Raw genomic sequence first — 27,404 nt, forward strand, 5'->3', positions numbered from 1 at the left:
AACAGTTTCAGGTACATGCCTCCAGCCACTCCAATGCAGCATAAACAAAAAAGGATATTTATATAATGTATAAGAATAACCTCTAAGATAACTTCTTGACTCTGTTTGAAATTTCTCAGCCACTAAAACTTTGACTCATTTCTCTCTTCCCTCTTTTGGTCAAGAAGACTTTCTCAATCCCTTAATGCCAGGTCCTGGCTCATCCTGGGATTTGTGTCCCACATTGCCAGGGAGATTTACACCCCTGGAAGTCATGTTCCAGATAGAAGGGAGGGTAGTGAGTTCACCTGCTGAGTTGGCTTAGAGAGAGCCAGGCCACATCTGAGCAACAAAAGAAGTTTTCTGGGGGTGACTCTTAGGCCTAATTTTAAGTAGGATTAGCTTATCCTTTGCAAGAATAAGTTTCATAGGGGCAAACCCCAAGATTGAAGGCTTGGCCTATTGATTTGGCTGTCCCTATTGCTTGTGAGAATATCAGAAATTCTCCATATGGGAAGTTGAATATTTCCTCCTTTCTCTCCAGTCCCCCAATGGGACTTGCAAATACTTCTTTTTTCATTGCCCTATTTACTCTGGGATATGTTGGGGTACCAAGATCTCATGCCCAATTCGAGATCCCATGTATTTATGGTATTCAACTAACCTGACCATACAAGTTAAATTAGGAAATGTACTACCCAAAATATAAATTTTGCCAAATAAACATCTCTCCCTTTGTTCTCACACAGAAGTTGAAGTTTTAAAATATGAACGATATCGTCCTTTACCCTGTATTCTGATATACCTTAATCCTATCCAGATCAGCTTCATTGATATTTCTATTCAAAGTCTGATTACTTTTTCAACTTTTTAAACAGTTTCTGTATGAGGTACTGTTGACTTTTATAGCTTCAAAGCTCTAACACTGAATCTCAGGTGTCACAGAAATACCCGAAGTTTCTGGTAATGACCAGGTTATAAACAAACAGTTCAGTATCTAGAAATAGCAGTTACACCTCCTGAATATATATGATTCCTGTAGAAGCTTACAGTCTAGGGTCCTTTACAATAGGCCCCAACCTGATAATCCATGTTCTTGATTTCATTTCAACGAGTTTGTACATCATGGTTAGTCCTTATGATAATGTTTGTCTTTTTGTTCCTGATATTTCATTCAACATATAGTCCTTAATTATTTATACACATAGGGCAATAGGTTCTTATAATTTGTTAGTTATTAGGGGATCCATTTTATTGTCATACTGTGTCTGTAAAAGGGTATTGTCATACCCTCCTGAGTTCTAAAGGAAACGTTAAATTAGAAACACTTGCTAGTCTCTGTTAGAATTGCTATGACATGGTGCTCTAATTTGCAAGCTGCCAGAAGCAATATACCAGAAATGGAATGGCTTTTAAAAAGGGGAATTTATTAAGTTGCTAGTTTACAGTTCTAAGACTGTGAAAATGTCCACATTAAAGCAAGGCTATAGTAATGTCCAATCTAAGGCATCCAGAGAAAGATACCTTGGTTCAAGAAGGCTGATGATGTTCAAGGTTTCTCTCACAACTGGAAAGGCACATGGGGAACATGTCACAGTTGTGTGTGCTAGCTTTCTCTCCATGTTTCTTGTTTCATGAAGCTCCCCTAGGGGTGTTTTCCTTCTTCATTTCTAAAGGTCTCTGGCTGCATGGTCTCTGTGGTTCTCTTGTTTTTTCTAAAATGTTTCTGCTTTTAAAGGATTCCAGTAAACTATTAAAGCCCCACCTTGAATGGGTGGAGTTACATCTCCCTCTAATCAAAGGTTAATACCCAGAACTGGGCATGTCACATCTGTGTGGAGATAATCTAATCAAATTTCAAACCTACAGTGTTGAATAGGAATTAAAAGAAATGGCTGCCTCCACAAGATGGATCAGGATTAAAAATGGCTTTTCTAGGGTCATAATCCTTTCAAACCAGCACAGATGGCAACCTCAGGGGTGAAGGAGGCCTTCAGAGAAGATGCCTGTTGTGTGCCTGTTCTGGGTTGTCTCTCACTCTCACCCCTTCTCTTGCATACCAGTGACTTCTGAGCAGAAGACCTAGGCCCTGCTTGTTGTACCTCCACTGGTCCCAAAGAAGGTACTGGAAGGCTCTCAGGAAGTGTGGTAGTCCATGGAGAGGACCTGTGAGGTACCAAATATCCTCTGGAGTCTCTGGAAAGGGATGGACCAGCAGCTCAGAATTTGGGATACTTGTGAGCCATGGAAGGGAAGGCTGTCTTTCTTGAGATCTTTAGACACAGAGGAGTTTTTCTTTGCAGGCTGAATGGCTTTGCGACTGTGTATTTGGTACAGCACCACCACTATGGAGGTCAGAGAGCAGTGCCTTGATTTGGGAGGTAGTGTCACAGTTGTGTGTGCTCTTTTGTCCACCTACTGCACCTCCTTTGCATGGAAGACCCAGAAGTGTGACCTAGACCTGAGCTGGGGGGTTTACAGACCTGAGGAGCCCATGTGTCTCAAGGTGACTTGTACCTTGATGGAGCAACACTAAACTGAGAGTCTAGAGCATGTGGCTCCATTGAAGGAGAGCTGACTGAAGACTTAGAGGAGAAACTTATTTTTTCAAAAAGCTAAGGGAGATGATAATTACATACAAACAACAAAAGACAAATAAATTTTAAAAACTTGAGTATTAAAAATTTAATAGGAGATAAAATGAAACGGTGAGGATGATTGCTAAGAACATAATTGTTTTTTTCTGAAGAAATATTCCACAACAGTGAGCAAAAGTTCAAAGAGACAGAAATCAGGAATGGGTAGACAAGACCTGAGGACAGGTTGAGACCTACTTTACAGACATTGTAAGGTAAGAAGGAAAATAGAAAATATCAACAAATACTAAGAAAAGTTTATCTGAGCTGACAAAAATATATGCCTCAAACTGAAAGGGCACTTGAGTCTCAGGAAGGATTTACAAAGTAAATACAAACCTAGACTGACATTTGACTTTCAGAGATTAAGAGAAAATTATACAGGTTTCTAGAGATAGATCATATAGGTTACTTCTAAGGAACAAAGTAGATGCTTTCAATGGATGATACCAACCCAGGTCAAAGAAGAGGTTGTTTTATTTAGTAAAATGGTATTGACACAATTAGTTAGAACTTCTCTTCTTTCCACAGTACGTAAGCACATTTCAGATTGATTTAAAGTTTAAATATAAAAAGCAAAAATATTGAAGAGTTTATGAGAAAATCTAAGGGAGTATAATAAATTTGGGAAGTGGGAGACAACCTTAAATATAGGTGAGACCCAGAAGTCAGTAGAGGCAATCGCCTTTAATTTATTTGAAAACAATAGAAAAATATTTATAAAGGTACCATAAAGCCAAATCCAAACAATAGACTGTGTAGAGAATTTGCAACATCATGACCGTTAAAAGTGTTAGTCTCTTCTATATAAAAAGTGCTTACAAATTGATAAACAATCCAATTGAAAAATGGACAAAGGAGATAAAAGGGCAGTTCACAGACAAGGCAACAGAAATGAACCATATGTCACCAAATATAAGAGAAGTACAATTAATTTTGAACTACAGTGAGATACTTTGATTCCCCCATCAGGTAGACAAAAACTAGAAACTGTCAGGTAGACAAAAATCTGTGTAACATTATGTGTAAGAAACTCAGTCATGCTTTTTGACAAGTTTCTCCTTACATCTTATGTAGTTGTCCATTGAATTAAAAAGTCTCAATTAAAGGATGTAGCACTAAAACCAGGGAGAAGGTGGCGGCTTAGTAAGATGCGCGGATCTTAGTTCCTCCTCCAGAACAGCTACTAGGGGAGTAGAAACGATACAGAAGAGCTCCCGGAGCCACGACAGAGATAAAAAAGACAGCGTACCTAATCCTGGAACGGCTGACTGGCTGGGAGAACCCGCTCCAGTGAGATCGCCAAGGGGCGCGGGCTTCCCCGGGCCGGGGCGGCAGCACGGCCGGAGTCCCTCCCTTCCTCCTTCCCGGGCCAGCTGAGAGAAGTGGACAGGCGGTCCCCTCAAGCCGCGGCGGCTGGCGACCCCCCCAACGCGCGGCCCCCCGGACCAACTGGGAGAATTGGATTGGAGATCCCCAGGCCGCGGAGAACGGTGACCGGGGTCCCTTCCACACACGTGACTTCCCGGTCCGGCTGGGAACGGTGCACTCTCCCGGGCCGCGGTGGCTGGCGCCCTCCCACCACGCTTGGCGCCCCGGGCTGACTAGGAGATTCGGACGGGCGCTCTCGGGCTGCGGCGGCCAGCGACCCTCCCCGCATTCGGATCTCCAGGCCGGCTGGCACTCTTCCAAGCTGCTTCAGCTGGCGAACCTCCCCCACGGCGAGAGTTTTCCAAAGTTAAAGGACCCACAGCACCTTTTACTGGTGGGGCCCGCAGACAAACGTGTGCCACGAGCGCCACCTACTGGGCAGGATAAGAAAAACAGAGCCCAGAGATTTCACAGAAAAATCTTTCAACTTGTTGGGTCTAACACCCAGGGAAATCTGACTAAATGCCCAGATGCCAGCAGAAGATAACAGATCACCCTCAGAAAATTGAAAATATGGCCCAGTCAAAGGAGTAAAGGATGTAGCACTTTCTTCTCTGGTTTCAGAAAACCACCACCCATATTTATTGAAAATAATTTGGTCATTGTTGAAAAATGTAGTTGGATGATGAGGTGTAGCAAGAAACCAAATTCACTGTGTCGTGGTTCTGATTTTTTCCCTTAGTTGACTCGTTCAGTTCAGAGTCGTCTACTTTTATTACTTTTTTAATGTCATAAGGCTTTAACCTCCTGAATCAATTAGGATAGTTTCATCACCCTAATAGAAAAAGGTACCTCAGCTCAAACTGTCTAAACATAAAAGGACTATTTTAATCTCGTAAGAAAGAAGTTTGTGGTGAGGCTGGCTGAGCATGAGGCATGTTCACCATCTCTTCATGATTCTCTGCAGTTTTCTCTTGTGTGTATTGCCCTTCTCCCTGGGACAGTTTTGTTTTTAGCTCCCCCATGATTGTAAGATGGCTGCTAAGCAGCTGGGTCACTGGTTTCCTTGTTCACGAAAATAGAAAGTTCTTCCCTTTTGCCTGAGCAGAGCATGGAACAATTTAGATTACCTGCCTGCAGTCCATCTCACAGGAATATCATGTACTAATTGGCTTAAAACTGTGTGTGTGAGTAGGCCAGGGTGTACCATGATAGGTGTACCCTCAGTAGGCCCTCTCTGGAGCTGTGGCTCAGCTTTCTATGAATCTCCTAGGCTGGGAGGAGGTATGCACAACACTGGCTTTCTGTGAAGTAGGGAAATAGATCCTGGGAAGACAGGTATTGGTACCCATTGTGTCCCCAGTCCCTGCAGATGGCACTTGGAAATGGTCACAGCCATTGGAGAGACTGTCAGTATACTTCAGAATGTTTCTATATTAGTTTTTTATTGCTGCTGTAGCAGATTACCACAGACTTTGCTTAAAACAATACAAATTTATCACCTTACTGTTCTGAAAGTCAGAAATCTAAAATGAGTGACAGTGCACTAGAACCAGGATGCCGACAGGAGTGGTTTCCTTCTGGAAGTGCTAAGAGAGAATCTATGTCTCTTGCCCTTTCCAGCTTTGAGGCTACCTGCATTCCTTGGCTCATATTTTCTCCCTGTTTTCCACCACATCATGTTTTCTCCCTGTTTCCATCATAATGTTGCCTGATATGTCTCTCATTCTCTTGTCTCACTTAAATAGAAACTCTCAGTGATTACATTGGCCCATCTGGACCATCCAGCACAATTTCCCCCATCTCAACTGCTTTAACTTCATCACATCTGCTAAGTCCCTTTTTCCATGTCAGGCCACATAGACCCAGATTCCAGAGATTAGGACATGGACAGTTTTGGGGCTGAGGCTGGGCATTATTGTGTCATGTTTTCCCTTCTCTGTCTTCCAGCTGTGTTTCCCACTGCATCTCAAATGTGTCTACTGTGTTCCACTCTTCCTTTACATTGTCTATAGGGGCAAAAGGCAACTTTAAACAATTGAATATTTAATTTTGGAAATAGGGTTACTGAAACAAAAGCATATACAAATTTTTCTCCTCAAAGTTTTTTTTGGAATTTTAGATTTAATATAATTCTAGCCACCTTGAGAACATTTCTGTCCAAATAAAGTAGTCCAAAATTTCTTTTCAAACAAATAAGCTGCTCTTATAAAAGACCTTAAAAACAATATTTTAGATACCACTTTAATAATTTGCATTTTACCAGTATGTTATAGGCTATGAATGAAGTTTTTTTACCTTCATTTTTTTATTGTGAAATATAACATATATGCAAAAAAGCAATAAATTTCCAAGTACATTTTAACAAGCGTAGAACAAATGTTAGAGTTTGGTATGGGTTATAGTTCTGTGATTTTTCATTTTTTCTTCTATCTGCTGCAAGACACTGGAGGCCAACAGAAATATGAATATAATGATTCAGCAGTCATATTCATTTGTTAAATCCTATCTTCTGTTACACTCCTCTTTCTCTTTAAATAACGTATATACATAAAAGCAATAAATTTCAAAGAACAACTGCAACAATTAGTTGTAGAACAGATTCCAGAGTCTGGTATGGGTTACAATTCCACAATTTTAGGTTTTTATTTCCACAATTTTAGGTTTTTATTTCTAGCTGTTCTAAGGTACTAGAGACTAAAAGAAATGTCAGTATAATAATTCAGCAGTCATACTCATTTGTTAAACCTGTCCTCGGTATTACGCCACCATCACCTTTGCTCTTTCTCCCTCTCTTTAGGGGATATTTGGTCTATGTCTATTCTAACTATTTAATGTTGGATAGGGTAGTATAACTAGTTGATGTTCTGGAAAGGCTGGCTCCTCTGCATTTCAGGACTTATCTTGTCCAGGGACCCATCTGAAAGTTTTAGGTTTTGGGAAGTAACCCTAGTACATGGAACTTTTGTAAAATCTTATCTAGTGCCCTAGGTGTTCTTACGGATTGGCAGGAATGGTTTTGATTAGGGTTTGGCAAGTTATGATAGATAGCAGTGTCTAACTAAAGCATGCGTAAGAGTGCCCTCCAGTGTAACCTCTCGATTCTCTTTGAACTCTTTCAGCTGCTATTATGAAGGTTTTTTTTCTTCTTAATTTCCAAAGTGAAATTTAATTTTCCTGTTGATTTAAAATGATACCTTTGACAGTATGTTTCAGGAGGTGAGGAATTAGTATGCCTTCTAGACTTACTGCTGGGAGAATCTGGTTTAACAAATTTTCTTGTTCAGTTTGTCACTCATGGAAGAATGAACATATAATTGTTTATACATCACATACTATGTTGAAAACTAAAAGAGACCCTCTTTCAAATCTGAAAATTCTTGGTGCATCATGTTGTGCTGAAAATATTTTTAGTAAAGTACTGTTTACTAGTTACTCATTTTTATATGAGATAGGGGTTCTTTGATGTGCATTAGAGAAAGCAGACTAGGTGATTTTTATTTCTCAGTATGCCTGCTGTTACCAATTCTGTATGTGCATAAATTAAACATTGAAGCTCAAATAGGTCAAGTACGGAATGAAAAAAAAGTTTGGAATGGTAAGACATTTATTTCTGTGATTATGACTCTAGTTATGTTGCTAAAATACCACTTTTACTAATTCTGAACCAGCCTTTCATAATGACCTAGGATTGTAGATTTCCTGAAATTATTTCATAGCTGAACAGTTAGAAAAAATGAATTGTGCCAGTTGATAGCCTTACAGAAGTGTGTATAAGTCTCGAGTATGAATGGTGGGCTTGGGGTGTGCCCAGGGATGGTGATGGTTGAGGAGAGGGAATGAAGTGGCAGCCTTCCAATTACTTCCCTCAGATGGACCTCTCAGGCCAACCCAGTTGACAGCTGAATACTAACACCCTTTTACCCCAGTTAATGCCACATAAAACATGCATTGCCCTGGGCATGGGCACACAGGCTGGTCCAAGCACACGTGTCTGTTTCACTGACTAGGGTTTCATCACACACCTAAGAAGCAAAAACTCATCTTTACATTTACCAGAATCAGTTAATACTCTAAATAGCTGTTGAGACTTTCAGCTTGATTCCAGGACTGGGAGTGGGGATGATAGAGTGGCGGGTGGCCAATGGACCTATATCTGTGACTAATTCTTATCTAGGCTCTCACTATTAATTTTTAATTATTTAAATATTTAATTACTTAATTATTTAAATATTAAGTATTATTTAATATTTGCCCAAAAGACAAGAAATGGATAGATATAGATATTCCATTTGTTTCAGTTCTTATTGCTTACTATAATTTTAAATGCCTGCCAGATCATATGTTTTTGGAAAAGTAGCCTTTTGGGTAATACTGTGGACTAGAAGAGGCTAAGAAAGCTTCATTTTATTAAGAGAAATGGATTTTTATTTGGTAGCACTATGGGAAATCCATCTACACTATCATTATGTTCTATTTCGGCAACAGAGCTCACTTTGAAAATAACTTGGTGCCTTTAAAGAGAATGCTTGATGTACATTTTTTTTTTTTGCAATAAAAGCTATATTCATTGAGTCTTCAACCCATAAATATTTACATATTTAAACCCTACTGTACAAATTAGTCAGGCACTGTAATAATGCAATGAACAAACAGATGATTCTGTCCCCCAATTCCACCCTATTCATACAACTTAAGTTGATCATTTCAATATGTTTTTATAATATGCCAGGCACTATCCTAAGTTCTTTACATGCATTCCTGTTTAATCCTCATAACAACCCTGTGATGTTAATACTGTTCCCATTTTACAGAGAAAACCAAGACTCCTGGAGTAAGTAATTTGTTCAGAGCCATACAGTATGAGAGAACAATGATTTAGTCCAAAATCAGTCTCATGATTTTTTCTGTTCTTAATATGCTCTTAACAATAACAAAATTTAACTTGAAAATCACTTACATTCTATTCAGATATTTGGTTAATGGGATCCTCTATATAATTCTAAAAGTACATAGGAGGTTTATTTCAATGACCCTTTTATAGGCAGTACTATCAGTATGGGGAGAAGGATATATAATAAAAATTGCTCCAAGAAAATATAGAAGTTTTGCAATTGAGTATTCATGCCCCAAAACCATGAAAGTATGAATATTAGTGTGATGTATCACCCTCTTCTAGCCTTTGGAGTTGGAGAATGGAGGGATGGAATGACTTTGAGTGGTAAGTCCCTTACCTTAAGCAAGTACTGTGCTTTGGGATAGTTCTGCCCATTCATTCTCACAAGTGTAATGATCCAGAGTGGCATGGATGTGATTGATATACAAGAGGCCACTCTCAACTTGGGTCAGCAAAATTATTCAAGATGTCCAGAAAAATAAATCTGTATCTCACTGATGTGGTTTTTTTTTTTTTTTAACTTTTTTTTTTGTATAGTATAACATATACACAAAGCAAAGAAATAGTTTTCAAAGCACTCTTCAAAAAGTTGTTACAGGATAGATCCCAGAGTTTGTCATGGGCTACCCTGTGATCCTTTCATATTTTTCCTGGCTGCTCCAGAATATAGGCAGCTAAAGGGCTTAAATACTTTATCATTACAATCAACTTTTTTTTCCTTCTTTTTTTGTGAACAATAACATATATACCAAAAAGCTATAAATATCCAAGCACAGCACCACAATTAGTTGTAGAACATATTTCAGACTTTGACATGGGTTACAATTTCACGATTGTAGGTTTTTACTTCTAGCTACTCTAAAATACTGGACACTAAAAGAGATATCAATTTAACAATTCAGCATTCATAGTCATTTGTTAAGTCCTATCTTCTGTGTATAATTCCACCATCATCTTTGATCTTTCCATACCTCTCTTTGGAGTTGCTTGGGTTGTGGCAATTCTAAATTTTTACTATTGGAAGGGTCTGTCACTAACATGGGGTAGGAAGATGGAACTCTGATGTTCTGGAGAGGCTGGGCTAGGTTTCAGGACTTATGTGGACCAGGGACCCATCTGGAGGTTGTAGGTTTCTAGCAAGTTACTCTAGTGCCTGGAACCCTTGTGGAATCTTATAAATTGCCCTAGGTTTTCTTTAGGATTGGCTGGAATGGTCCTGGTTGGGGGTTGGCATGTTATGATAGGTAGCAATGTCAGTGGAAGCTTGTGTAAGAGCAACCTCCAGAGTAGTCTCTCGACTCTATTTAAACTCTCTCTGCCAGTGATACTTTATTAATTATGCTTCTTTTCCCCCATTTGGTCAGGACATAATTGTTGATCCCACGGTACCAGGTCTGGATTCATTCCTGGGAGTCCTCACCCACATCGTCAGGGAGATTGCACCCCTGGATGTCATGTCCCACATACGGGGGAGGACAATGATTTCACTTGCAGAGTTGGGCTTAGAAAGACTGAGGCCACACCTGAGCAACAACAAAGGTCCTCCAGAAGTAACTCTTAGGCATGCCTATAGGTAGTCTAAGCTTCACCGCTGCCTATGTAAGCTTCACAAGAGTAAGTCTCATGATCGAGGGCATGGCCTATTGATTTGGGTATCTCTAAAGTTTGACACAGTAGCAGGGAATTCCCTGATGGTAAGGTTTAATAGTGCCATAGTCTTTCTCCCCTCCCTCAGGGACTTGCCAGTATTTTTTGATTATCTGTTTAATATATTCTAGGATGTTCCCAGGCATTACAGTAATCTATATAGGATTAAAGGACCTCTTTCTTATTCTGTGCTTTCTATGTTTCAGTTGTTCAAATGAACTATACAGATAAGTTGAATTAAATTATACAGTGCAGAAAATTTCAGTTCCAGGTCAAATAAATCTTTCTTCCATTGGTCTCAAAGAGTTGTGTGTGGTTCTAAAATATAGACACTGTCTTCCTTATCCCTATGTTCTGAATTGCTTCAAACCTTAACCTGTTCGGCTTTGTTCTTATCTCTAAATATCAGATTATATATATAAAACAACCTCTCAAAATCCAGAACTAATAGTCACCACTCTGGGCTTAAATTTGTCTGCTCTAAAAGCTTACAATCTAGGCCCCTGTTTTCTTATAAGCATTTTCTAAAGGTGTCCATATCGTTGTTTTTTTGTGTCTGGCCTATTTTGTCTCACCAAATGTCCCACATGTTCATTCACATCGTTGCATGCCTCAGGACGTTGTTCCTTTTTGTAGCAGCACAGCCTTCATTCATAAGTATACACCATTGTTTGCCATTCTGTTTCTCTGTCAGTGCACCCTTCAGCCACTTGCATTCATCAAACATCATGTGGAGGATCCAAAGTCCACAGTCTATCAACATTCTCAATTTTAGATAATTTTATTGTTCCCAAGAGACAGAAAAGTAATAAACACATCCTCACCAAATAGGAAATCGAAACCTTCTCTTAACTCTTGTCCTTCACCCCATCATTTACCTCTGCTGTTGTTATAGTAGTGCTGATGGTTTCCTTTTGAACATAGCTCATAGCATGCAACAGCAGTTTTCCCCCTGTACCCTGGACTTAAACACTCAAGAACTCATTCATATTTCTAATGTGAGTCAGTGGGACACGTAGGTCTATACAACTTCTTTCAATCTTGCTCATCTCAATATGGTAATATTACTTCTAGACCCACTAGAGAATTACCTTCATTCCTATCTGTTTCCTTACATTTGAGTTCAACCTTATTAGCTAATGGTTCACCCATCTAAAGTCCCCTGTATTATGTATTATAAGTCTCTGATTATGCCTCTATGCTGGTCATAAAAGTGGAATCACACAGTATTCGTTCTTTTGTGTCTGGCTAATTTCGTTCAGCATTATGTCCTCAAGGCTCATCCATGCTGTCATGTGCTTCAGGATGTCATTTTGTCTTACTGCTGTATAATATTCCATCATATGTATATACCACATTTTGTTGATCCACTCGTCTGTTGTTTGGGCATTTGGTTTGTTTCCATCTTTTGGCGATTGTGAATAATGCTGCTATGAACATCAGTGTGCAAATGTATGTTTGTGTTGTCGCTTTCAGCTCTTCCGGGTATATACCAAGTAGTGCTATGGCTGGATCATAAGGCAACTCAATATTTAGTTTCCTAAGGAACTGCCAAACAGTCTTCCACAGGGGCTACACCATTGTACATTCCCACAAGCAGTGCCTAAGTATCCCCGTTTCTCCACACCCTCACCAACATTTATAGTTTCCTGATTGTTTAGTAGCAGCCATTCTTTTAAGTGTAAGGTGGTATCTCACTGTAGTCTTGATCTGCATTGCTCTTATAGCCAGTGAAAATGAGCATCTGTTCATGTGGTTTGAGCCATCTGTATTTGCTCTTCAGAAAAATGCCTATTCATATCTTTAGCACATTTTATAATTGGATTGTTTGTTCTTTTGTTGTTAAGTTATGTGATTTCTTTGTATATACAGGAAATCAAACCTTTGTGTGATATGTGATTTCCAAGTAGTTTGTGCCTTTGGGTTGGCTGCCTCTTCACCTTTTTGACAGAGTCTTTTGAGGTACGGAAGCATTTGATTTTGAGGAGTTCCCATTTATTTTTCTTTTATGCTTGTACTTTGGGTATAATGTTTAGGAAGCTGCCTCCTATTATGAGGTCTTGAAGATGTTTCTTGACATTTTCTTCTAGAAGCTTTATGGTGCTACTTCTTATATTTAGGTGTTTGATCCACTTTGAGTTAATTTTTGTGTAGTGTTTAAGATAGGGGTCCTCTTTCATTCTCTTGGCTATTGATATCCAGTTCTTCCATGCCCAATTGTTGAAAAAACTATTTTGTCCCAGTTCTGAGGATATGGGGGCCTTGTCAAAAATCAGTTGATCATAGATTTGGTGGTCTATCTCTGCACTCTCAATTTGATTCTGTTGATCAGTGCTTCTGTCTTTGTGCCAGTACCATGCTGTTTTGACCACTGTGGCTTTATAATAGGTTTTAAAGTCAGGGAGTGTTAATTCTCCCACTTTGTTCTTCTTTTTTAGGATGCTTTTAGCTATTCGGGGTCTCTTTCTCTTCCAGATAAATTTGATAGTTAGCTTTTCCAAATCTTCAGGTAGGTTGTTGGAATTTTGGTTGGTACTGTATTGAAACTGTAGATCAATTTGTAAATACATCTTAACTATATTTAGCCTTCCTGTCCATGAGCAGGGAATGTCTTTCCACCTATTTAGATCTCCTTTGATTTGTTTTAGCAATGTTATGCAGTTTTCTATGTACAAGTCCTTTACGTCCCTAGTTAAATTCATTCCTAAGTATTTGATTCTTTTAGTTGTTTTTTGAATGAAATTTTTCCCTTAACTGACTCCTCAGCTAGGTCATTGCTTGTGTATAGAAATGTTACTCATTTTTGCACATTAATTTTATATTCTGTCACCTTGCTGAATTTGTTTATTAGCTCAAGTAACTTTGCTGTAGATTTCTTAGGGTTTTCCAAGTATAGTAGCATATAATCTGCAAATAATGAGAGTTTTACTTCTTCCTTTCCAATTTGGTTGCCCTTTATTTCTTTGTCCTGCTTGATTGCTGTAGCTTGAACTGCTAGCACAATGTTGATTAATAGTGGTGACAGTAGGTATCCTTCTTTTGTACCTGATCTTAGGGAGAAAGCTTTCAGTCTCTCTCCATTGAGTATGATACTGGCTATTGGTTTTGCATATATTCCCTTTATCATATTGAGTAGTTACCTTTGATTCATATCTTTTGGAGTGCTTTTATCAGAAAAGGATGCTGAATGTTGTTGAATGCTTTTTCAGCATCAATTGAGATGATCATGTGATTTTTCCCTTTTGATTTGTGAATGTGCAGTATTATATTAATTGATTTTCTTGTGTTGAACCATCCTTGTATTCCTGGTATAAACCCCACTTATTATGGTGTATAATTCTTTTAATGTGTTGTTGGATTCGGTTTGCTAATATTTATTGAGAATTTTTGCATCTATCTTCATTAGGGAGTTTGGCCTGTAATTTTCCTTTCTGATAGCATCTTTACCCAGTTTGGGTACTAAAATGATAGTAGCTTCATAAAGTGAGTTAGGTAGGGCCTCTTTTTCCTCAATTTTTTTGAAAATTTGAACAGGATTGATGTTAGTTCTTTCTGGAATGCTTGATAAAATCCCCCTGTGAAGCCATCTGCCTCTGGACTTTTCTTTGTAGGAAGATTTTTGATGACTGATTGAATGTCTTTACTTGTGATTGGTTTGTTGAGATGTTCTATCTCTTCCTGAGTCAGTATAGCTTGTTTGTGTGTCTCCAGGAATTTGTCCCTTTCATCTAAGTTGTCTAGTTTATTGGCGTATAGTTGTTCATAGTATCCTCTTATGATTTATTTTATTTCTTCAAGGTCTGTGGTAACACACCTCTTCTCATTTCTGATTTTGTTTATTTGCATCCTCTCTCTTTTTTTCTTTGTCAACCTTGCTAATGGCCCATCAATTTTATTGATTTTCTCAAAGAACCAACTTTTGGTTTTATTGATTCTTTATATTGTTTTTTTGTTCTCCCATTCATTTATCTCTGCTGTAATCTTTGTTATTTTTCTTCTCCAATTTGCTTTGGGGTTAGTTTGTTGTTCTTTCTCAATTCCTCCAGGTTTACTCTTAAGTTCTAGATTTTTGCTCTTTCTTGTTTTTTAATGTTGCCATTTAAGGCAATAAATTTCCCTCTCAGCACAGCCTTTGCCACATCTCATAAGTTATATTCTAATTTTCATTCATCTCCCGATAACTGCTGATTTCTCTAACAATTTCTTCTTTGACCCACTGATTGTTTAAGAGTGTATTATTTAATCTCCATATATTTGTGAGTGTTCTCATTCTTTGGTGGTTATTGAGATCCAGCTTCATCACATTGTGATCAGAGAAAGTGCTTTGAATAATTTCAATATTTGTAAATTTATGAAAACCTGTTTTGTACTTCAATGTATGATCTATCCTGGAGAATGTTCCATGAGCATGAGAGAAGAATGTGCTATCTTGTGCTTTGAGGTGCAGTAACCTATATGTGTCTCTCATGTCTAATTCACTTATCAAGTTATTTAGCTTCTCTGTTTCCTTGTTGACCTTCTGTCTGATTGTTCTGTCTATAGAGGAGAGTGGTGTATTGAAGTCTTCTACTATTATTGTTGAAACATCTATTGCTCCCTTCAGTTTTGCCAGTGTCTGTCTCATGTACTTTGATTGGGAGCATAAACATTTATGATGGTTTTATCTTCTTGGTGGATTGACCCTTTATTTAGTATATAGTATCCATATTTGTCTTTTATGATATTTTTAAATTTATCATAAAAGTCTGTTTTGTCTGATATTAATATAACTTCTCCTGCTTTCTTTTGTTTACAACTTGTGTGGAAGATCCTTCTCCATCCTTTCACTTTCAATCTATTTGTATCCTTCTGTCTAAGATGAGTCTCTTGTAAGCAGCATATAGCTAGATTATGTTTCTTAATCCGTTCTGCCAATCTGTACCTTTTAATTGGTAAGTTTAGTCCATTAATATTCAAAATTATTATTGAAAAGGCGTTCCTTGATTCCACCATGTCATCTTTTTAATTTTGTCAGATGTATATATTTTTTTCCGTCTTTCTCTTTGTATTCTTTAAATTACCCTTAGTGGTACTCTTCAGTTCTGTGCCCTCCTCCAGACCTCCCTATCTTTTTTTTTCTTTCAGCCTGCAGAACTCCTTTTAGTGTTTCTTGTATGGCTGGTCTCTTGTTGACAAATTCTTTCAGGACTTCTTTGTCTGTGAAAGTTGTAATCTCTCCCTCAATTTTAAAGGACAATTGGCTGGGTACAGAATTCTTGGCTGGAAATCTTTCTCTTTCAGGATCTTTAATAAGTCATACCACTGCCTGCTCGCCTCTAAGGTGCTAGTTGAGTAGTCTGAACTCAGTCTTATTTGATTTCCCTTGTATGGAGTAGATTGTTTTTCTCTTGCTGCTTTCAGGATTTTCTGCTTCTCTTCAACATTTGACAGTCTGATTAGTATGTGCCTTGGGGAGGGCCTATTTGGATTTATTCTGTTTGGAGTTCTTTTGGTTTCTTTGACTTATATATTTATATCCTTTATGAGGGTTAGGAAGTTTTCCCCCATTATATTCTCAACTACTCTTCCTGGCCCTTTACTCCTCTCTCCTTCTTCTTGGACACCAATGATTCTTATATTTGTATGCTTTGTTTTGTCTGTTTCCCTGAGTTCCCATTCAATTTTTTCCTTTTTTTTTTTTTTTTTTTTTTTTTGCCATTTGCTGTTTTGAGTCTTCAAAGTCAATTATCCTGTTCTTTAAGTCACTTATTCCTTCTTCTGTCTCTACAAATCTGGTGTGTGCCTCTTGTATGTTTTTTATTTGGTCAACAGAGTCTTTAATCTTTGCAATTTCTCCTGTTTTTTTATTCTTTCAAATTCCTCTTTGTGCTCTTTTACTGTCTTCTTGATCTCCTTTATGTCACTTGCTATCCCACTTATTTTATTAAGTAGAGTTGTATGAACATCTTGATAAGTTGTTCCAATGTCTATGTCTCCTCACATGTTTTAATTTGGTCATTAGGCAGGGCTTTATCTGTCTGCATTGTGATATGGTTTGTGATCTTCTGCTGTCTTCGTCACATGTAGATATCTTGGTTGATTTACTTTGGGAGTTGATTTCTTTCAGTAGTCTAAAGCATTGTGTTTATGGGATGATTTTACAGTAGGGAGCAGGGCATGGGGTGGAGCACTCAGTACGGTTATTTGTTTCAGGGTAGGTATGGGCACAGGTTGAGGATGTTACGCTAGTGCTTGTGAACATGGGTGTCCAGCGGCCAGGGAGGATGTAGCAGGTCACCGGTCTGTGGGAACGTAACCCTGGTATGCACTGGTCTAAGGCATGGGGCCCTTTGTGCACATGCATATAGCTGTGGCAGCAGGTCAGCATTACACCTTTGTGGATGGAGGGCATATGTGACCCAGCTGTGCATTTTGGCAGTTTCTCTGAGCTGGGAAGTGAAGCTGAAGGCTGTGTGCATGTGCAGTTCTAGGATTGCTGTAACGTGCAGTTCCCAGAGCTGAATGCCATGACTGGGGGCCTGAGCACACCTGTGTGCATGGGAGTGCTGTAAAGGGATGTGCTGAGCTCAGGGAGGGTGGGGTGAGGCTGTGCAAACTATGTGTGGGGGTAGCCTAGGTATGGATTATGGATTTTGGTGCCTGTGACCATTATGTGCTGGTAACAGCCTGCAGGAAACAGGGAGGCGGAGGTAGTGCTTGCGGGGGGGGGGGGGGGTGTAGGAGAGGTGGGTTGGGCTGCACTTGGGGCAGGTATGTTGCACTGGGGCTGGTGGGGTGGGGGCACCGGAGCTCAGGTACGCGAGGTGTGGGGTGAGTTGCCAGTCACAGTGCTGCGCCAGTGAGGATAGCGCACCCATGGAATGCAGTCTGGCTTACTTCCTAGTCCTGTACACCCATTTGTGCCCTCCTGCAGGCTCCACCCCTCTGCGCTTCCATGCCAGGCTCCAGCTTTCTGCCTCTCAGTTCCTCAGCCTCTGCAACCAGGGTTGCCACATGTGGTGCAGGAGGCTCTCCCAGGTCAGCCGTACTCCCAAATTGCTACCTTAGTCACTCTCCTGTCCTTTCTCTAACGTTTCCGTGGAGCAGGTCTAAACTGAAGCTGCTCTAGTCGCCCATCTTCCCAGAAGTCTGATGTACATCATTTAGTTATCTAATTGCTGAATTTCAAACTACTTCAAAATTTAGTGGCTTAAAACTGGAATGCTTTTATCATATTCCACTTTTTTGGTCAGAAACTTGGGCAGAGTTTAGCTGGCCAATTCTTATGTTTCATGTGGCGTTAACTGGGATCAGTGGGCGGTAGTATTTAGATGGCAGCTGGATTGGCATGAAGGGTCCAAGAAACCTTATCAAATATCTGCCCCCCTTGCAGGAGCAGTTGGAAGACTGGGCTCAGCTGGGTCTCCCTTCTCTGCCATGTGATCTCACAAATTACCCTGTTGTCTTTCCAGCAGGATAGTTGGAATTCCTTCTTTGTTACTTGGGGCTCTATGAGCAAATGTTTCCAGAGATGGGAAGTGGTAACTGTCAATCTCTTGGGCTGGGCCTGAAATTTCTACTGTATTCTTTTAGTTCAAACAGTACCTAGTCAGTGTAGATCATAAGAATGGAACAAAAGCTTCACCTTTCTGTGGAAAAAGTGCCAAAGAATTTGTGGCAGCCATCTTTAATTTGCTACATATTAATTGTTGATTTTTTTTTTGAGCAACAGGAGATATTAAACCTAATCTAACCTTCTTATAATATATTTTTTCATCTAAGTAAGTTAAGTGACTTACCGTACAGATAGACTTCTGATACTTATTTTGGGCCTCTTCTTTCTATAATATACTTATCTCATCCTTGGGTCATTCCCATTGAAGATTCAGATAGAAAAGGCAGTTGAGTAAAATTTTAATTTTTTTTGTGGAAAATGGTTGATCCATCTAAAAGATGAAGTAATTTCCATGGCATAGCACATCTCTTAATGTGACAGTGCCTCTAATAAGCCAACACAGGCTTAGTAGCTAAGGAAAGAGAAAAAAAATTATTGTGAATATAATCTTCTTTTAATTTTCCCCAAGGATTTGGTTATCTCTTTTGATTTTAAATTATCCTTGCTAGTTACTAAATACTATTCTGTTCTACTTATATCTTATTGCTTGTCAAAAAAAATTCACACTGGGTAGTTTTTAGTATTATTTAACTTATATATATTCTTGGGACTTAAAAGAGTAATGCTGTAGTTTGCTGGCTGCCAGAAGGCAATATATTAGAAATGGAATGGCTTTTAAAAAGGGGAAATTTAATAAGTTGCTAGTTTACAGTTTTAAGGTGAGAAAATGTCCCAATTCGAGCAAGTCTATAAAAATGTCCAACCTAAGGCATACAGGGCAAGATACCTTGGTTCCAGAAGGCTGATAGCATTCAGCATTTTTCTCTCAAGTGAGAAGGCATGTGGTAAACATGGCAACAATCTGCTAGCTTTCTCTCCTGGCTTCTTGTTTCATGAAACTCCCTGGGAGGTGTTTTCCTTCTTCAGCTCCAAAGGTTGCTGCCTAGTGGACTCTCTCCTTCTTGTGGTTATGTCATTCTGAAGCTTTCTTCAAAATGCTTCCTCTTTTAAAGGATTCTAGTAAACAAGACCCATGTAGAATGGTTGGAGATGCATCCATGGAGATAATCTAATCAACTGTCCAACCTATACCGAATAGGAATTAGAAGAAACAGTTACTCCCACAAGATTCATTAGGATTAAAACATGACTTTTCTAGGGTACATAAATCCTTTCAAACTGGTGCAAGTAATAATGGAGTTTACAGAGATGAAGTACGTTGTACATATGTTATGTATGGGGAAATGAGAGTGGAAATCAGTGTTAATTTAAACTTTGTAAGTCATGGCATGAATTATTTTATTTCTTTACATTCTTAACATCTTCCAAGTATTTAAATTTTTCTAAGTATTTTAGCTAATTTGACCTGAGATTCTGACCTAGATTCTTCTTGGTTCACCTTGAGCAAGGTACCACCTTGGTTTTATGAATCAAATAATGCTTCCCCTTGTTGTGACTGCAGAAAATCCACTAACTTTTCATACCTGTGACCAGAGAGGAAATGCCGAAGTATAAAGACCTAATATAGTGATTGTGTAATAAATTTGCACGTGAATTTATTTTGTGATTTTACAAATGTAAATTAGCTTTTTAGGTTGATAAAGTTTCATAGATCCTGCCCCAAAATTCAGTAGTTTTCCTGCAAAAATAACTGAGTTGGGAGGCTTTTGATGGTGAATCAGAAATTTAAGTACGGATCTCAGAGCCTGTTGTGCTTCAAGCAGAACTGATTTGCAGCCTATCATGCACTTTGCAAGTTGATGGTAACCAGAATTCTTTGAAATAAGGCATGTCTTAAGTTCCTTCATGTTCTTGAATGTTCACGAGGCTAATTTAGACGTGGTGTTGACTTTTTTCCAGACTGTTGGTGGCAGTGCGGTGCAAGAAAGAGCACCGGAGTTGGATGGCAGCGGGCCTGCAGAGCAGGACAAAACCCATTCTAACAGCAGCACTTTGTCGGACCGAAGGCTTAGCAACTCCAGTCTTTGTAGCATTGAGGAGGAGCACCGCATGGTGTATGAAATGGTGCAGCGGATTCTTTTGTCAACGCGAGGTTATGTCAATTTCGTCAATGAAGTATTTCGCCAGGTTAGTGTTTCTGTGCATTTTGTAAGTTCACAAAATTGAAAAGATTTTTGTTCTTATTCTTTCACTTAGAATATTCCAAGAAATGCTACCGATGAATCAGGCTAAATTACAGAAATGACTAAATAATGATCCCTCTAATCCTACTTTTAATTTTTCATACGGGTTTTGTTGTGGTTTTGTTTTTGAAAAATTCATACATGTGGAAGGAAAATTCTCTATGTGAGCGAAGTTCACAAGTTTCCTTAAAACTTTAAACCTCATGGGAGGTGGAAAAGAAGCCATTCCTGAATACCCATCAACAAATGAACAGGGCAAACAAGAGCCCAAGGCTGGTATTGTTCCCAGGGCCTCAGATGAACTTGCTGATGAGCTGAATGTTTCCACAAAAAGTTGTCTTTCCCTGCAAAGATGTATGGTGTGTGCACATAATAGAAGTATTTATAGCACAAGAGAAAAAGGCAGGTGGGAAGGGAAATAAAAGGTTTTGGGAAGAGCAGTGGTGCACACAAGAAAACATGGGTGCAGGCCAGGAAAGGACAGAGAAAAGCACTCTTGAAAATAGTGCAAAAAATGCTCTTTTGTGGGCATGGGGAGAAGCTGTTTAGTCCAATGCATCTAGCTAGAGGGTGAGGCCCTTGAATGGCTGAGAGCAGGGTGGTGGAAAGTTGCAAAAGAGTCCTATAGTCATAGGCATTAAGAAGTTAGCATGTTAGAAGCAAGATGTCAGAGCAGGAGTAATTAACCCTTGCAATTCTCAGGCTTCCAGTAAAGGAAAATCAACCAGGATTGACTCAGCATAATACATAGCAATCTGGTCATTTTACTGTATTTTGCATTTTAATGAATAAAACAATTTTACTTAAAAGAATATTTATTTAATCTACAGTTAAAATTCTTCTTATAACCTTTTCTTCTGATTTCGTGGCCCAGCCCTTTCTTGATTCTTTGTTTGCTCTGAGCTTTCTCTGACTTTGCTTGGCCCTTCTTTTCATTTCAATCTACATTACAGGGGTTGACCAAGTTTTTAGCGTAGTGTCACCTCTTCAACTCAACACTTGTCTCCTTGGGACCTCCACCTGTTTGTACAGTGCCAACATTGACTATGGCGTGTGACTCCCACTCCACTTCTTTTGCCCAGACTTCTCTTCTAAATCCCACATTTGCTTTTGAAAATTCCCCCTTGCCATCTCCATTTGATATATCCGTAGTATTCTAATGATTGCAAGGGTAAAGTTGAGTTCGTCTTCTTCCAGACATTGGCCTTTCCTCCTGACACAACTGTTTCTTTAAAGGAACCTGTATTCCTGTGTGGATCTTAATTTTAGTCATCCTGGGCTCCCTTTTACCCTCTCCTCCTGTGACTAATCAGTGGGCAGGTCACACAGGAGGGCCTCCCATTTCCTTTGTCTCTTTATTCTTAGACTCTTCTTGCCAGTATTCTCATCAGAGCTCCTTGGAAGCCCACACCTTCTACAGCCTGCTTTCCATTCCTCATACATCCTGCTCTCAATGCATTCTTCCTTTATTCTGATAGTCCATGATTTAAAAATTTACCCCATTCCTTCCATTAATGTTGTCATATCCATGTTCCTACTACTGTACACATGGAAGGTACTTGTTAACCAATTTAATTGAAGTAGTCAAGATCCTAGAGGGCATATGAGCTGTCACAGGGGTCAGGGTACTTTTTTCAGTAAGAGGCCAAAGTAAATATTTTAGGATATTTATGGATCCTAATATTTGTGGACTGTGTGGTTTCTTGTGGATCATAATATTTATGTTGCAGGTATGCAACTCTGCCAACATAATGGCAAAGAATCTGTAGACAGTATGTAACAAATGAGCATGGGTGTTGTGCCAGTTTGAAACTGTTAATGTACCCCAGAAAAGCCACGTGCTTTATACTGATCCAATTTTGCGGGGCAGCCATGTTTCTTTAAATCATGATTCAATATTGTGGATTGGAGACTTTGATTGGATTGTTTCCATGGAGATGTGACACACCCAGTTGTTGTGGCTGTGACCTTTTGTTTAGATGGAGATGTGGCTTCTCCCAGTCAAGGTGGATCTTGATTTAATTTACTGGAGTCCTTTAAAAGGGTAAACATTTTTGAGAAACCTCAGATGCTTGGAGAACATTTGCTTCAGAACTGATAGAGACACCTAGATGCAGATGTTTGGCAATGCAGAGCCCAGCAGACATCACCATGTGCCTTCTCATGAGATAGTAAGCAAGCCAGAACCCAGAGTTGTATCCTGGAGGATCTCAGAAAAGACCCGCAGATGACTGGAGAGGAAATCACTGGAATCAGAAGCTGAAAGCAACAGAACCAGGAACAAGGACCAGCAGATGCCAGTTAGGACCTTCCCATGTGACAGATATTGGTCTTCATCTGATGCCTTAATTTGGACACTTTTATAGCCTTTGGACTGTAAACTTGTAATTTATTAAATTCCTTTTTTAAAAGCTGTTCTATTTCTGGTATATTACATTCTGACAGCTTTTGCAAACTATAACAGGTATGTTCCAATAAAACTTTATTTAAAAATCAGGTGATAGACCGAATTTGTCTTGAGGGCTTAATTGTTTCCCCTACTCTATCCTAATGTTTTTAAACTGTGGGGTAAAAATATGTAATGTCAGAATAGATGTCGTTGATAAAACTTTAAATTCTGCACAGGAGATAAGGGCTAAATTGTAGTTTTACATTTATTATATAATTGTTACCTTATTGTGTATGTAGTTCTTTCTGCATCCATTATTGGAATTTCATACCTGGCAATAACAAACTCTAAATTCTAAATTCAATCTAAATCCAAAATCTTAAATCCAATCTGAATTGAGTTTTAAATAGCTTGGGTATTTGAGGTAACTGCAGCCTGCTTATGACTGAAATTTTGAGACATCTTTGTGTCCTGAAGCTTAAAAACATTTTATTTACATTTTATAATTATTTTAAAATCTAATCTGAAAATATATGTGAAATTTAAAATGTGCGTATTACGCATTGTTAAAATACTGAAATAGAGATATTTGAAATAGGGGTAGGGGTTTTCACATTGCGTTTTATTGCCTTCTCTTGGTCTATGGTGAATTTTTCTTTTATGAAAGATAAAATGTGATTTCTTTCATGATGATGTTTTTCAAGTTTAAAGTATACATAAACGGTTTAAGTCTGAAGACTATTAAAGTTTAAAATGCACACTCAAGAATTATACTTTCTCAGTGGGTAGATGTGTGTATACACAACAGAGAGCAGTGTGAGATTGCCGCAGATCAGATATCACTTGTATGGCATGGGCACAAATGCTGGCAAGGGGTACTGGGGGCAGGGAGACTCGTGTCAGGGGCTAAATAGTACCAGCCCGCCTGGACAGATGGTCCAATGAAGTTGAAGTAACTGAAGGAAGACGAGTTTTGGCAATGTTAAGGCATCCTTGATCTGCTGCTTCCCCATCAGGAAGGCTAGGTGGTGCTTAGGATAGGGCACTCTGGTACCTGGGCCCCTGCCCTGGAAACTTGTCTTCTAGCTGGCATCTTTTAGGCCACCTGTTGAAATCATGTTTAGTAAGTCCTGAAATGAATTTAATGAGTCAAAATCAGCATTTTTAAAAAATGAAACAATATAGTAAAATACAAGAACTGCATTTTCTTCTATTTTACTGTATTAAATAGAGTAATCACATTGAAAGGATTAGTATTTCTTTGTGGAACTTCTATTTATGTGCATGTGCTATGTATACAAATGCATCTATCCTGTAAAATGTCTTCCTTAGAATATTATCTGAACATTTTAAGTATTGCACTAGAAGATGTGGTTCATTATGTTATTTTGTTTGTTTATTGGTTTTATTTTAAAGAACAGCAACTTTATTTTTATTGAAAAAGAGATGTTCATTAGATAAATATAGTCTCTCTTTATATATAATTATAGAGGGGGAAGGAAAAGAAATCACTCAAAATATTGCCACCCAGGAAACCAGAATTTATGTTAGGAGAGTATCATCCACACAGCTTCTATATGCCTATTAAAGGCTGCTGGCCTGGCCTGCAGAGAGGAGATGGATAAGATAGACAGAAAGGTAGGTGGGCAGATAGACAAAAAGGTTTACCAGTGAATTAGGTTTTTAAAAGAACTAGTCTCCAGGCATAGAAGACAAGTGGGTGCAGCCAGGACAGCTGACAGAGCTCAAAATAAGCACACAGGTATAGATGGACAGGTGGATAGGTGCAGACAGGTAGGCAGACAGATATAGAAATAGACAGGCCAGTGTAGATGGGCAGGCAGGCAGAACTGGAAATAAGCAACATGGGCAGAGACAGGTGAAGGTGGAACAAGACAGAAGTTGACTGAGATCAAGGAAGGGGCAAGAGTAGGTGCAGAAGTGCTAGGAATGGGGATAGCGGCTGATAGAATAATTTTACAACAATGGAATCTTTAATTTTGTTTTGTATATATAGATTAAGCAAACTTTTATTGAAGCATAAATTATGGTACAGAAATACACTTTAACTGATTTAAATCCAACAACATGAAGGAAAAATAGGGAGAATTTATGACACCAAAACATCCCCTTCTCTGTCACACTAAAACTTAGATTAGTATCCAATCTACAGTTTTTATTTTCCAGGCTTATTTCCATACAAATTTGTATACTTTATCAACATTAGGCAGAATCTACTTTTTTAAGAAATCAGACTTCTTGCCAACAAATATCATCAAGTCTGCTGGGCTACTGTTCAAGAACAAAATCTGCTTTGAGTATTGGTCTTCTAGAAACTAAAGCTCCAAAACATTATGTTACTTACAGAATCAAACTGATTGCATATTGAATGAATGCTTCTTCAATGAAACTTTTAACTATGTGCTTAAAATAAGTCGAAACACTATTCCATCCAACCACTTGATTCAAACCAAGTAGTTTTTGTTAAGAAACCTCCAAAAAAAGAAAAAGTGTTTCATCCATAAATATGGAAGGAATAAAACACCATGGCATCAATCCAGAAAAAATTTAAAAAATATATTGAGTATAAGAAGAAATGCAAAATTTTGTTAGGTTCACTGTTTTCTAAAATGTTTAAATTCCACAGAATTTGCTATGAAGATGCCTACACTTTTTTTTATTATTTATTTATTTGATTTATTTTGGATTTTCAAACCAAAGCAACATACAAACATGAACATTGTTAACACACAAACATTCCATGTATGGGTACAATCATTGGCTCACAATATCATCACATAGTGGTATATTCATCAGCATGATCATTTTTTAGAACATTTGCATCACTCCAGAAAAAGAAAAAAGAAAGAACTCACACATATCATACCTTTTACCCATCCCTCTCATTGACCACTAGTATTTCCATCTACTCAATAGATTTTAACCTTTGTTCCCCCTATTTTTTTTCTATACCCCTTACCACTCCCTTTCATTGTTCACTAGCATTTCAATCTACTCAATTTATTTTAACATTTGTTCCCCTTATTATTTATTTAATTTTAATCTATATTTTTTACTCATCTGTCAATATTGTAGATAAAAGTAGCAAGGTTTCACAATCACACAGTCACATTGTGAAAGCTATATCATTATACATTCATCTTCAAGAAACATGGCTACTGGAACACAGCTCTACAGTTTCAGGCACTTCCCTCTAGCCTCTCTAATGCACCTTAAACTAAAAGGAATATCTATAAAATGCATAAGAATAACTTCCAGGATAACCTCTCAACTCTGTTTGAAATCACTCAACCGCTGACGCTTTATTTTCTCTCATTTCTCTCTTCCCCCTTTTGGTTGAGAAAATTTTCTCAATCCCATGATTCTGAGTCCCAGCTCACTCTAAGATTTCTGTCCCCCATTGCTAGAGAGGTTTACACCCCTGGGATTCATATCCCATGGAGAGAGGGGGATTGCAATGAGTTTGCTTGCCGTGTTGGCTGAGAGAGAGAGAGGCCATATCTGAGCAACAAAAGAGGTTCTCTGGGGATGACTCTTAGGCCTGATTTTAAGTAGGCTTAGTCTGTCCTTTGTGGGGATAAGTTTCATATGAACAAACCCCAAGATGAGGGCTCAGCCTGTTGATTTGGTTGTCCCTACTGCTTGCGAGAATATCAGATGCCTACACTTTTGACAGTTTATATTATCATTTCCTGTGGACTATTTTGGAATTTCATGTTGTTTTATAAATAACATTCTGCTTCACTGTGAATGCTTCAATAACCTGGACAGCTATTATTCCAAGCAGCCACGTTGTCTATCCTATCAAATTACGATGTAAGGAACACCAGTGAGAAGAGCAGATGAAGGTAAGAACACTATCACACACATCACACAGTTACAAAACTTTGAGTCACAGGATAGAAAAGACATTGGTTCTACTTTGAATCTAAGCTTTCAGTGTGTTATTATTGGAAATTAGTAATACTGGTTGCTAAAGTAAAAGTTAAAGTGAATGATCTAAGCTAACTTGATTTACTGAATTCAATACAACCTTTAAGCTAAATTGCCCTGCTAATAAGTTTGTGATAAACACCATTTAGACTCCTTAGCAAGTTAGTAAAGGCATGGTGCTCATGATAAGCTAAGCTTATTTACTGATTTACTAGGGAACATGGCATGATTTAAGATTTCCATACAGTTCTGCCCATGCACCCTAATCTCAAGCTACAGTACACTAAGGTTTATTTTTGCCACCATTTGCCAATAAAAAGAAGGTCAAATTCACTTGACCTTAAAAGAAAACTGGGACTAGGGTCTACTCCTCTTTCCCCTCTGGGGTATAAGATTACTATAAACCACAGTCTAACCATATAATGCTTTATTGCTTGATTGGTGGGGTGGGAGTGGGGATGGGCTGAGTACTAAGGGGAAGGAACTTCATGGTGAGGACTACAAGTGGAGGGAGCAATGATGTTAAAAATGTATAACTGCAATCATTTTCTTAAGAGGACTTGACTCATAGAAGAAAAACTTTAATTACTGTTGCAAAAAAATCATGTTTGAATTAGAAAGTGGTTTCAATAACATTTGTAGAGAATATAAGAGGTAACTGGACATAAAATTCAGGCAGCAATTCAATAAAACAGTCTCAGATGGTTAGGCTGAGACCAGCCCCTAATGAAAACAAAAGCCTTGTCTGTGGGGGATTTTGAATAATACCTAGAGAAATGTTATACTATGCATA

General features: G+C 38.5%; 1 protein-coding gene across 13 annotated transcripts in view; it reads left to right on the top strand.

The window, feature by feature from the left end:
* RALGAPA2 (Ral GTPase activating protein catalytic subunit alpha 2) overlaps positions 1 to 27,404 on the top strand; it is a 426,648-nt gene that overhangs the window by 110,105 nt on the left and 289,139 nt on the right. For all 13 annotated transcript variants that reach the window (XR_013157020.1, XM_077114762.1, XM_077114723.1 and 10 more), the window contains one exon: positions 19,985 to 20,212. Coding sequence is in view for 12 of the 13 variants with exons in the window: in XM_077114762.1 (XP_076970877.1) it covers positions 19,985 to 20,212 (228 nt within the window). In the remaining variant the exon portion in view is untranslated. The remainder of the gene's footprint in view (positions 1 to 19,984; positions 20,213 to 27,404) is intronic.

The sequence above is a fragment of the Tamandua tetradactyla genome, chromosome 1 (genome assembly GCF_023851605.1).
Source record: "Tamandua tetradactyla isolate mTamTet1 chromosome 1, mTamTet1.pri, whole genome shotgun sequence".
Classification (NCBI taxonomy): domain Eukaryota; kingdom Metazoa; phylum Chordata; class Mammalia; order Pilosa; family Myrmecophagidae; genus Tamandua; species Tamandua tetradactyla.